This window comes from Pseudopipra pipra, chromosome 1 (genome assembly GCF_036250125.1).
Source record: "Pseudopipra pipra isolate bDixPip1 chromosome 1, bDixPip1.hap1, whole genome shotgun sequence".
Lineage (NCBI taxonomy): Eukaryota > Metazoa > Chordata > Aves > Passeriformes > Pipridae > Pseudopipra > Pseudopipra pipra.
Genome location: NC_087549.1, coordinates 124,925,022 through 124,937,447, shown reverse-complemented (window position 1 = coordinate 124,937,447; position 12,426 = coordinate 124,925,022). Strand labels below are relative to the sequence as shown.

General features: G+C 36.6%; 1 protein-coding gene across 16 annotated transcripts in view; it reads left to right on the top strand.

Annotated features, from left to right (window-relative positions):
* The window catches only part of HDAC9 (histone deacetylase 9), a 460,274-nt gene that overhangs the window by 271,162 nt on the left and 176,686 nt on the right, over positions 1-12,426 (top strand). For 15 of the 16 annotated variants that reach the window (XR_010435224.1, XM_064675750.1, XM_064675761.1 and 12 more), the window contains one exon: positions 5,978-6,256. Coding sequence is in view for 15 of the 16 variants with exons in the window: in XM_064675750.1 (XP_064531820.1) it covers positions 5,978-6,256 (279 nt within the window). In the remaining variant the exon portion in view is untranslated. Of the gene's footprint in view, positions 1-5,977; positions 8,577-12,426 lie in introns of those variants that run through there. The other variant, XM_064675766.1, reaches the window with a different exon arrangement.

Here is a 12,426-nt window from a genome sequence, read left to right as displayed (position 1 = left end):
TGGTTTATCAGACTTTACAGTTTGCAGCATCTAGGTTCTTCTCCATTCTCTGAAGAATCATTTTGGTGAATAGTACTGAAAAATGTCAGCACTCTAACTGTGTATGTCCTTTGCAAGGACGCAGAAGGCCGGGGGCTTTCTTATGTACTTACAGAACCTGATTTTTAAAAACTGGAATTTGAGGGTAGCCCACAGAAAAGAGAGTGAAAAAAAATCAAATGTGAAGTAGCTTTTATGTACTGAATTTAAAGCTATATTCTTTAATCCTCTAGCTAAAAATTCAGATTGAACACCTGTGCCTATATAAGGCTTTTGTACTCTGCTAGCATGGTGGAACATACTTTCTTCAGTCTTAAAACTTAACTCGATTCACAGTTGAAGTTATTTGTTCATGACATAATTTGTATGGCTCTACAATCAAACTCTGCAAAGCAGAGTTATAGTTATTTGAAACTTTAAACAGTAGATATTCTAGATCAGGTAGGAAAACAACCAATATCTTCTCATTTCTTAGGACAAGACTGGGCATGTATCAAGTGAACACATGAACTTGTTATTTTCTGTTATTCTGTCCCTTACTCTCCTGTTCATAGGCTCTATAATGAAATCTGCAGAGGTATAATTTCCTTCTTTTCAGTCATGGAAAATGCAGGGGGTTTATTTAATAAGGAATACTCAAACATTCTCTTAAAAGTTTGGGTGATAAAGATCAAAACCATTTTAAACTGTCAAGACTATGAAATGCCAGTTGATCAAGAGCTTAGAACAAATTAATATCATCTTTTTTCTTTTCTATTTCTGTTTCCATTTTTTTTCCTTTGAATATTTGCCCTGAGCTAAGATCATGTGGCATGTATCAGCACTGCCTGAAAACTGGTTTTGGTCAGATCTTTTTGGCTGACCTGTAGGCGATTCTTGCTGTAACAACAAAAAGAGGAAGAGAACCAATTTTTCCCCGCCCTATTGTTCTTGTATTTAAAAAAACCATTTATTTTTTTCGAGGAAAAAATATACTTCAGCAGCAAGCCAGTGCTGATGTGAGGGTGATAACAAGCAAAATCTAACATAGGTCAGAGGTAGAGGATTTCCTTGGATCATTTCCATTCTGAAAAGAAACAAATCATTGCCAAAAGGTGTCCCTCTGTCCTTCATAACAAAGAGAAGCTCCCCTATGGATTTTTTCTGGTCAGCTGTCAGATGCCAGGCTTTTGATGTGGGAAATGGTATACATCTCCACTGAAGTCTGGCATGTATACCTGTGGGATCTAGTACACTGACCTTCTGAAAACATTCTGCAAATGTTGAGATCCCATCCAAAAGTAGGTAAAAACCGTTGTCCCAGAATTAGTAATGAATGTGAAGTAACCTGAACTCAGCTTGTCCTAGGGAACATCGGCTTTTCCATTGCCAGCTTTAATATACTTCTGTCCAAATGACAGCTTGTTTCCTCATAACACCCTTTGATCACCATTGCAAATCTTCATTCTGCTCAATAAAGGGAGTTCAAAGTCCATACCTCCCTATTAAAAGTAGTGCAATTGGGTACCAGAAGACCATTACTACCTTAAAAAAAATCTTAAAATCATGATATCATTTGTGTATATCTGTATCTAGAAAGCTTTGACCCTGCCACTAGCAAAAAAAAAAAAAGGATTTTGATATAACTAATGTAAGTGCAAAGCCCCTAGCAGAAGTCTGTGTCCAAGAAAATCTCAGAAATCATTATGTGAAGAGTACATGAATAAAAACCCTTGGTCTTTAAAAGTTATTTTTGTCATGTATGATGAATAAGGCCTGCCTCTGCTGAAGCTAAACTAGCATGGTCTTCACTGGAACCAAGATTTTATTTGATCAGTGTGGGAACTCTATTTGTGTTCTTAAATAGTGTATTCATAGCATTTTGACAATTTTTTTTTCAGTGGTAAAATTCTCAGTATGGTAAAGTAAATGTTAAAATAATGGGGCAGTTGATAGTGTGCACTGAAGTATGGGAGCTGTATGGATAATGCTAAAGCTTAGATAAGAAATACCTGAATTTCAGTTTTCATTCCAGCATGTAAATTGGTTTAAAACATCTTTGGATATGGGAAACAATGGCTGCACAAGACTGTGAGGTAAAAAATATATAGGAAGTGAAAATTCATTACTGCTTTAGATAATGTTCATAGTTGACCAATCTCTCTTAATAAAAATAAAAAATAATACAGAAATTTATATTGATTTATTGATGGAAAAAATAGGAAGATTATTTGTAGAAATACTGAAAAGATACAGTTAATCCCAGATTAATCATTCATTTCTCTGAATGATATTTAATGAAATGTGGCAGACTGGATCAGGTTCAACAGTAATAAATTAATCTAGTTTCATTAAACATATTACACTAAGGTTTTGGCTTTGCAGCTTACACATCTGACTAGCATCCTCTGAAGGTGAGAGTTATTCTTCCAAATACTGCTTACAGCAGGGGTTTATTTGGACAAAACTACAGCAAGAGCTGGCTGTGTTTGGAATTGGAAAATACCCAGAGCATTTTCTCCTTTCTTAAGAACTAATGTTTAAACCATAATGCAGAAGAATGATTTTGAAAGACAAATATATCCCTTAGAAATGTTGTACTACATGAGTAACAGAGACAACAGTAAGCAGGTGCCAAGTTATTTTCAGTACAGCTACAACAGATATAGCTGGTCAAAGTAGTCTGATTATCATAGGGAAGAAGGGGAAAAAGTGTGTTCAGAAAGTATATACATGAGTTCTTAGAAGCAACTGCCATGTATTTCAAAACAATTAACTAAGGATGGAAATTATGGGGTGGCTGTTGCAGAATTTCATGTTTTGTCTCTTTGTAAAGACATTTTATTTAAAATCATGCATTTTACAAGAGCTTATAATTTCAAAGGAGAAACAAAGGCAGGGGCTGCAACTGAAGGACCTGTAAAATGGTTTGTTGAAGTGTTCAGATTATTTACACTTAGTCTTCCATTTTTCTATACAAGCAAGCAGGTTAGATTATGTTTGATGACTTTTTTTGGTTGGACTCTTGCAGTTATACAGTGGAGTTGATGTCTGTAAATGCTTCCTCTTCTGCTGCCACTATTTACTTTGGCTCATGCGTATCCCTTACAGTTTAATTTCCTGAAAATAAAATAAAAAAAAAAAAAAAAGGTTACATTAGCATGAAGCCATTTTTCTAGTGACTGCTTTAGCTGGAATAGTGATAACAGTAAAGTATACTGGTTAAAGATAACCAGTATGTACAACTCTTAATTTCTTAGTGAAATAAATTATAGTTTTGTTATTATTTTTAAATGCAGTTTTACTAAAACTCAGATTAAACAATCACTTTTTCAAAATAAAAAATATGCATTAAAATGAGAAGAAAGTCCTGCATGTACCTACTGATAAATTCAGAAAAAAAATGGAAAGTGAGGATTTCAAGTGAAAAATTTAAACATTAAGTGTAAGCAGAAGTATCCAGCTGCACAGCGAAAAGACCTGAGCAGTGTTTCACTCAGAACTCATTTTCTGCTGTGTAATCCATCTTCAGATAGAGAGAAAAGATAGAATTACTGACTCTAAACTGCTATCTTCATCTGTCTCCAGATACATAATTTTCCATGGTACTACCAGGAGATATAATATAAAATAAGATGTTTATGGCTTAGGAGAACTGAACAGTCTCATGGTAATGCTGCTAATATAGTACTGGAATAAGTATTGGGGCCAAGCTGTCTTTAAAAAACACATTTCACAGATTTTTAGAAAATTTAATTTGTTTATCTCCTCCTGTGGCTGAAGTCTGGAGCAAACCACCTACTGACTTCCATGGCATGGGAAGAGGCCCCAAAACAGGAACAGTGGAAACTGAAATGCGCAAAAATACCACTCTGAGTCTCTGCAGCCCCCTTATGTATGCTTGTTCACTCCACTGACTGCATGCAGAAAGTGTCTGAAGGTGATCTGTGTATTCATTCTGTACTGCAGTCCATCATGAGTTGCCTCAGAAAGCTCAGCAACAGATCTGTGCCCATACAGCAGTGTGAATAAAAAAAAGCCTGACATAAAAGTGAAAAAGCATAAAAGAAGGGAGAGCAGTAATGAGCTAAATATGCGTCTTAACTTTGCTGTGGACATGCACTCGTTTTCTCTTGGCTTCCCCTCCAGAATAACCCACCTGGTGTCAAGTAACTGGCACATGGAATGGTTTACAGATGGATCAGCCTCAGTAACTCTTGTAGCTGTATATGATTATATGTCACACAGATGTTTCAGCTTGTATTTGCTCACTAGTAGCCAGCCACACAGCCTTACTTGTCTTTCTCTTCTTGTTTGAGGATGTTTAACTAATAAATAATAATAATTTATATAATATCTAAGTGACAGAGAGGAGTGTACCTGAGCTGATTTCACATGGTTAGTTTTAGTGCCTTTTTGGTCAGCGTCATCCCCTGAGAAGCAACTGGAAAAGATTTATGTATTTGATCTGAGACATTTTTTAGATGCTGCTTAATAAAAGGAGACACTGCGTTAGTTGCAGTAGTGAGGATTGCCCAGTTTAGAGCATGCCACCTGCAGCATGCAGGATACACATATAGTGATTTGCCAGTTACTGCAGTAATGAAAAAGGATTTTTTTTTTTGTTTCTTTTTAGTAAACCATTAAACTCCCATTACACCCCAAAAATGAAGGTTTGCTGTGACAGAAGTCAGACAGGCTTCCACTGTGGATTTGTTTCTCCACTGATGAGGTGTATGCATCAGAGCATCAACTGGGACTGCATAAACTGATCTTTCAGCTCTACTTGTGGATTTTGTGGGAGTTCCTAAATCCAGCTGTAGCTTCTTGATCATAGTTTACATGACAAACCTGCCCTGCACTAGAGGTGGCATTTTTCTGTGTGCATTAGCAAGCTGAATGAAACTGGATGGTCTATGGTTTGTGACAAAGTAGGTATAGTGAAGCCATCCAGTAACTCAGTATATGACACTAGCTAAAACTCAGTTTTAAAGACTTGGTATTTTGGGAGGGAGGCAGATGGGAAGAGGAAAGTATGTAAGAGTAATGGTATATTGATGATGATGAGCAGTATTTGCTTGAAATCAAGGGGGGCAGTTGAATAAATGATAATTACTCGACCCCTTGGAAATTCTTACTTACCTGTCTGATTTATGCCTCTTTCAATAAAGTGGGAATTTTGGACTAGTTTGCAATTCATTGGCTTTATCTTAAATAGCAAAATGTAAACTGCACGTGATTGCAACGCTCAGGCCTCTGGCACTTCAGCAGAGCTTTACAATAGCAGTTAATGGTGTAACACCAGTATTTTGGGTAGCTGTTCAGCAATATCATTATTGCTGAAGCTGGGATACCTGTACAATGCACCACAAAATCTGTGGTCTTTCCAGTCATGGATAGATGTGCTTGTAGTATCTGTGTGCCACGCCATGGGGGGCTGACGCCAGCTCTTTGTCACTGCTCCTTTGTTGGCTTACAGTGACTTCAAGCTTTAATTGATTGAGAAGTTTGTGTGAACATTCCCTAATTTGATTATAACAAAACATTAACCAGATTACTAATTTTCTTATACCTTATTGTTCCTTTATTATTTTGTGTTGTGGAAAATTAACTGTAAGATTGTATTTCTGAATTCATGTTTGAAGAGTATGAAGGGAGAGAAATTTCTCTTGGTTACCAGCTGTAACAGTCTAACAGATGTTTTCATTATTCTGCCTGATTTTTAGTTTATTATTATTATATAACACTCCATATACATGGTATTTTCTACTGCAGAAAAAGAAGTGACCTTTTGCTTAGGGACTTTTGTTCTTTTTTTCCCTGTACATCAATACTTTGGCAGTGCGTAGCTACATGGGTTTGCTGCAGAAGCTTTAATTTTGTCCCTGCAAATCTAGTACTTTTTGGTCTTTGGCAGAAGTGAAAGGAGTCAGTAACTGTTCCCCTCTTCTCTTTCCAGATGCTCTCTAAGTCCATTGAGCAGCTCAAGCAGCCTGGCAGTCACCTGGAGGAAGCTGAAGAAGAGCTTCACGGTGATCACTCCATGCAGGAAGAGCGAGCTCCCACCAGCGGTGCCAGCAGTGCCAGTGTTAGGGCTGAGAGCAGCAGTGCTGGTGTGGATGACAGAATAGGACAGCAGGTGGGGGCTGTGAAAGTCAAAGAGGAGCCACTGGACAGTGATGAGGATGTTCAAACCCAGCAAATGGAATCTGGGGAGCAAGCTGCTTTTATGCAACAGGTAATAGGCAAAGATTTAGCTCCAGGATTTGTAATTAAGGTTATTATCTGAACATCACATGCATTTTCTAGGCTTTGATAAGCAATTGTGTTTTGATTCACTGACCTAGCAAATCCTGATTTGCTGTTCAAAGAGTTTAGCAAGTGCAGAAGTGTTGTATGTACACTTGAAAACATAGTGAAGTTCATCCTTATGGCCACTAATTGAGAAACTACCTGTTGCAGTCAATTATTCTGCATATATCTGCATAATAGCTGATAGACTTTGTATTAACCCAGAATTACCTTACATCGCTTAGTTTTAGTGAAAGAGATCTTGTATCACTTAGCCTGTTGAGATCAGCAATTGCTGGAACTAGTTTCCAGACCTGATTGATGAAACATTCTTCTGCTCTGATTTTGAATCCTCTGACTTTTGCTTTCAGCTGTCTGTATATATTGTATCATACCGTAGTCTTGAACACTGTTAACATTAGGGTATTTTTTTCCCCAGTAGACAGGTACTGACTGCTATATCAGTGGTCCCAGGCTGATGTATAAAGTTAATTTAGAGAAAAGTACAAGGTGGATATAAAGAGGCAAAGCAAGGCACTGTTTTAAAATTGCATTGTTTTCTTTTTTTGCACTGCTTGGTTAATTTTTCATTCTGTCTTATTTGATGATAATGTCCTCAGAGACATCCTTAAATGCAGCGGATGAAAGTACTGGTGAGAAGCAAAATGCAGCATTAGGCTCCAGTCAGTTATTAGGACATTGCACGAAAAGCACAGATACGTTATCGTTATCATCTGGTATCCAATCACTTGTTTATTTTTTTTTAAATGAAGACTAATCGTAAAATATTGCATAACCTTTCCTGCCAGGGTCTCATGGACAAATCCTAAAATAACAACTGTGCATAAAATGCCACCTTGACAAAGGGCTCGTTCAGCTTCTCTGGGAGCTTTTCCCCAGAGCTGAGAGGCGCAGTGCGTGTGTGCAGCCCGCGAGCTGGTGTCCTTTTCCGTCCTTGTACCATCAGGCAGAGCAAGGCTGGGTGCTGTGCAAGGCCCTGTTTATTTAAGTCAATGCTTTGTCAGGTCCCTGCTGTTCTCCTGCAGAAAAGTGATTTTGGGAGGGGGGGCAGGAAATGCCTTATGGAAACAGGAAGCCCAAGTGATTCATGTGCTGAGGAATGCGGGCTGGGGGGAGATGGGGGGGACGGGGCAGCGCTCCCTCTGTTTTTAAAGGCACTCTATGAATTGATTTATTGTCAAAGAAAATAACAAAGCGAGTAGGGAAATTGTTAAGGAAGCTTTCCAGTGAAACATTTCCTTCATATTCCCTTTTGATATGTTTACCTTGTTTTATAGGTTTACTTTTGTTAAGCTAGTTAAAGATTCATTGTATTAAGATCCCCTTTAATATGGATAATCCCAAACTGACCTGGACTCCTTGTCAGGTTTTTTTTCTATTAAAAATATTTATATTTCTAAAGCTGAGGTATTTTAAGGTGCAGTATCCTGTTTCAAAAGAGATAGCTGTTTTGCCAAATGTAGAAATTGTTCTAAAATATGTTATTAGCATGTGTTATTTACATTATGCTCTAATATGATTAAATCTCTTCTAAAATGTTGCAGCTTCTAAAAAGATACATTATCCTTTTTCCTAGAAGATCTCCAAACAAATGACTAAATAGTTGCTGTTAACACAAAAGGCCTCAATAGATAGAAAAGATTTATTAATTGAGAAAACACAGGTGATTTTTATGTGTGCTTCATATTTGAACAGAAATCTTTCTCCACCTTGGATGAAAAAAATTGCATTCACATTCAAAAAGTGAAGGATGTAGAATGAAATTATATGTGTTTCCCATTCTGTGTATTTTTAATTTGCTTTGAAATCTAACTTCAGCCTTATCTAAAAGGGATAGTGCATCTTTAAAATACATTTGGGGAGAAACTTGCAATTGAGAAGAATTTTGTACAATATCACTTCAAAGACATGTATTCACAAAAGACAAAAGATATTTTTATAATGTCATTCAGATGAGAAAGCCCAATACATTAGTGGACTTTAATTCCAGAATCTTTCAAATTTGGATAAAATTAAAATAAGAGAAACTACCTGGAACCAGTGAAAAGGAAAACTGGGTTTAAACAACCACATTTCTAATTGATTATTGTCTCTTACATTTTAAATCTACTGTATTTATTATAATTTACACCCTTAGAGGTGATCTCTTGTTTTGTGTTGTAAATATATTCTGTTTGTATGTTCCCTTTTTTTTGCCTTCTGATATAAGTCTCTTCCTTTCTCAAATAAAGTTTTTTTTTAAAAGATCCCCTTTCACATATCTGACTTTGTGTAAATTCGATAACTTAGTTGTGCTTTTGCTTTGTATAACAAAATGTGTTTGCTACACATTGTTGAAACAATTTAAACTTCCAGGAACAAGGTTTTTATTACGGTATTCTTACAATAGTTACACAAAGTCTTTATTTTTCAGTCTCTTGTTTTATCCTACATCAGCCATTATAAGTTTTACTGAATGTTGAATAGTATCAATGCATGCTCATTTTCCCATCATGACATCTGTCTTGAACATATGATCATATATTGTGCCATATAGGAAAGGTAAAAGTGAATCCCAGTGCCTTGGCTTCTAATTATCCAAAATTCAAACAAACTGAAATAATTTCCATGATATTTCTAAAACCTGCCTAGACCCCTGATCTGAAAATGTGCTTGTATTGACCTCTTTGATAGTCATCAAGACCTTTGCAAAGCAAGAGTCCACCTGTAAATATGTTGGGGAAGAGAGAATCCAGGAACTTGGCAGACTTTAAAGCATAAGACAGTGAAGTCCTGCTGTAGAGAACTTCCATGAATATGTTAAATGCTCTGTGACATTTCCTGAACTTTACTTAGGATCTACAGAGAGAAACAGCTTGTACTGTCTAGCAATCCCTGTTGCTACAGTACATGAATTACTACTACCAAAAGACTTTGGAAAATTGTTGCATTCTAGCTCTTTTAACTGATCATTTGGCTCTAAGCAGCTTTGATTCTGGTATAATTTTAACTAAAATAAAATGCTTTCAACAACGTAAGTATTTAAGAATAAATAGTCCTGTAAATCAAATTCAATTATACTCACTGCAGAGTAATATTTCATCAGTAATACACCCACAAAAACATAAAATGTCAAGTTTTAGCTTAGGAAAGCTTAAAACAAGTCTAAACAGCATAACATTATACTGCTTACTCTTTTGTTTATAATGATTTGGAATCCTATGTCTATAAGTAAATCATGCTTTCAGTGGGATTTTATTGAGATTCCATTTGTTTAAATACTCATGTTGAAATTAAAAACCATAGATGTTTTCAACTTACAACATTCCTGTGTTAGAGGTTACACCTAGATTTTTTCCTAAATTATTTGTTTATCATGCATCAAAGCCCCCATAATGAAGAAAATAATAAGTTAATACAATTCACAAGCCTTATCTTTTTCCCAGAATGATGTGCATCTCTTTTTTTTTTTAACAGTATATGTTTATTCTGTCCCATTGTTCAAAAGAAATAAAGCCAGTATAGCTGCCAATATAGAAGTAATTGCTCCTAAATGAGGGAAAATGCTTCATAATATTTACATACCCACCCAGACCCACATTACTGGAAAGTAGGTACTATAACATCATATAGTTCTTTTTTCATCTTCTGGCATTAACAAAATAGGATTAAAAGCTGAATGCCTCAGCAAAGCAGGAGCACTTCAGACACTATCACTATTCATTTGTGCACTATCTTCATTTCATCTTCATTATCATCAGGATTGCTAAGATTTACTCCATGTTACTTAAGCAAACTATACCCTGTTTTTATCTTCACTGGCATTCTGAGGTAGAAATCTGTAACCATTAGTCCCAAGTAGCAATCTAAAAATTTCTCCCCCTTATGAACACTTCACATTTTGCAGCCAAAATTAGCTAAGCCAAGTTAATTTCCTTACTGTATTCTGTCCCACTAGCAGCATGTCCTACTTATCCACTTAAGTAATGTTTGTTTGATTTTCATTTATTTGTTTAGTTTCTGATTTCCTTATACAGTTCCCATCATCTGGGTGGTAACAGAGCTTCTGTACCTCATTTCTCAGTGGAAGAACATAGCTTAGAACACTATCTGCTGAATTGCTGGTCAGGCAAAAAGAAGAACATCCTGGATGAAATTATCTTCTCTGGACCAGATTTTACCACTCTGTTTGGGAGACACTGTGTTTTGTATTTTTTTTTCTCTTCTAATTCAGCCTAATTTGGAATAAGATTTAAAAAACAAAAAATACAAGTATTTCAAACTGCACAGCCACCAGAAAAGCTGGATTTCTCAGCCATGCTTACTCGCTTGCCCACACAGACAGGACTGGGAAGGCGCATCTTTTAGAACCTGTCCCAGTTTCTGGTCCCCATTTGCTGAGCTCAAGTGTCATACTCCTTCTGCTTCTTTTGATTCTGCACCCGTAACTCATCTAGCCCATACAGTATAAGTTCCCTGGCTACTTGTGGGCATGCACATCTGTTGGAGCCCCCCAAGAGTTATTTCAGCAGCAGCTGAGAGTTAAAAGGGTACTAGCTTAATAACTTGAAATCATTCAGGAATTCACTGTGATGGCTACTCAGGGGCCTTAGTCACTAGAGTTGTTTTGACAGACCAGATACTTACTTGTAAGTGATCCAGTGCTTTAATTAGCTGATTGAGATGTTTTAAATGTGGCTGTGGAGTCTTTGTTGCACTTGTTTTACTTTATTTTCCATAGTTGTCTTGAAGTAACTGCATTGACTCTTAACAGTACATAGCCCCGAAATACCGAGGAGATTGTTTGGAGGATATGATGTTAAAAGTACCCCTCTGTACACTGCAGGTGGCATGCCCTAAACTGGGCAATCCTTACTACTGCAACTGATGCAGTGTCTTATTTTATTAAGCAGTATCTGAAAAATTTCTCAGATCAAACCCATAAATCTTTTCCAGCTTTTTCTCAGGGGGATGACACTGACCAAAAAGGCACTAAAGCTAACTACATGTAATCAGCTAGTGTGGATGGAGCAAGGGGGTGGAGAGCTGTGTAGCTGGATTTGTTTTGTGAAAACTTTTCATTCATCTACACGCAAAGAATTCCCCTCTGAATACTTACCCTGCTTGCTCTCGTCTTTAGTCTTAAGGGCCTGTCCATCTCTATCAAGGTTCCAACTGTGGTCTCTAAAAACTGTGTTACAGAAAGAACAATTCTCTTTTTTTAATGCCAATTCTATGTGAAAGTGCATAATAATGACAATAATTACAAGTAATTACTTTTTCCCAGTTGGATTTGAAAATGATCCATTTTTTTAGGAAGCATCAGATTTAGTATGTTAATAATTGCCAAGGAGATTATTATTTTTGTGTGTCTCCTATTGTAAAATTTCTGTTACAGAAGGCGATAAGACTTATCACAAAATTAATTCAAGAACTGAATTGTCTGACTGACCATGTGGCATTACAGTATAAAACAATTATTTCATTTGATTGGTACCTGCATGGAATAATGTTGGCGCTGCTTTTATTTTTTTCCAAGATATTTTATGCTTCTTTTCCTCCTTCAGATACTTACAATGTAACACCCTGATACTTTCGTTACTGCTCCCTTTTGTCACAGAAAGCAGCCTTTTGAGAGACCTCTGGGGCAACACTGGACTAAATTCCTTTATCAGGGGTACATAAATAGCATGAATCCAAAGCTTATAAGTCCAGATCCCAATAATTATCACCGCACATTTTGACAGTCAGAGATGCTACTTTCATACCTTTGGGCAATTCATCATTTGCTGTATCAGACAGCATGGATTTTTATTAATATTGTCATTGAAGAGGATTATGTGTTCTTGGAAAGCTGCTTCTTTAAATGCTTCATTTGGGAAGAATTCTGTTCTGAACTCCGAATGTCTTTTTCCCTGTCAGCCACACGTATGTGCAAACATAAGAGTTTTCAATTTCTACCTTCCTTTAAAATAAAAGAGTGAATTAATGCACGCCTCAGTTTACTGCTGGCTAAGTCTTCATAAAACTCTGTTGTTTAATGTCTTGGAAGAGTAGCTCAGCCTGAATGCCTTTGAGACATAGGTGCTCTAAGGCAGAAAGCAGTGCATAATGTCT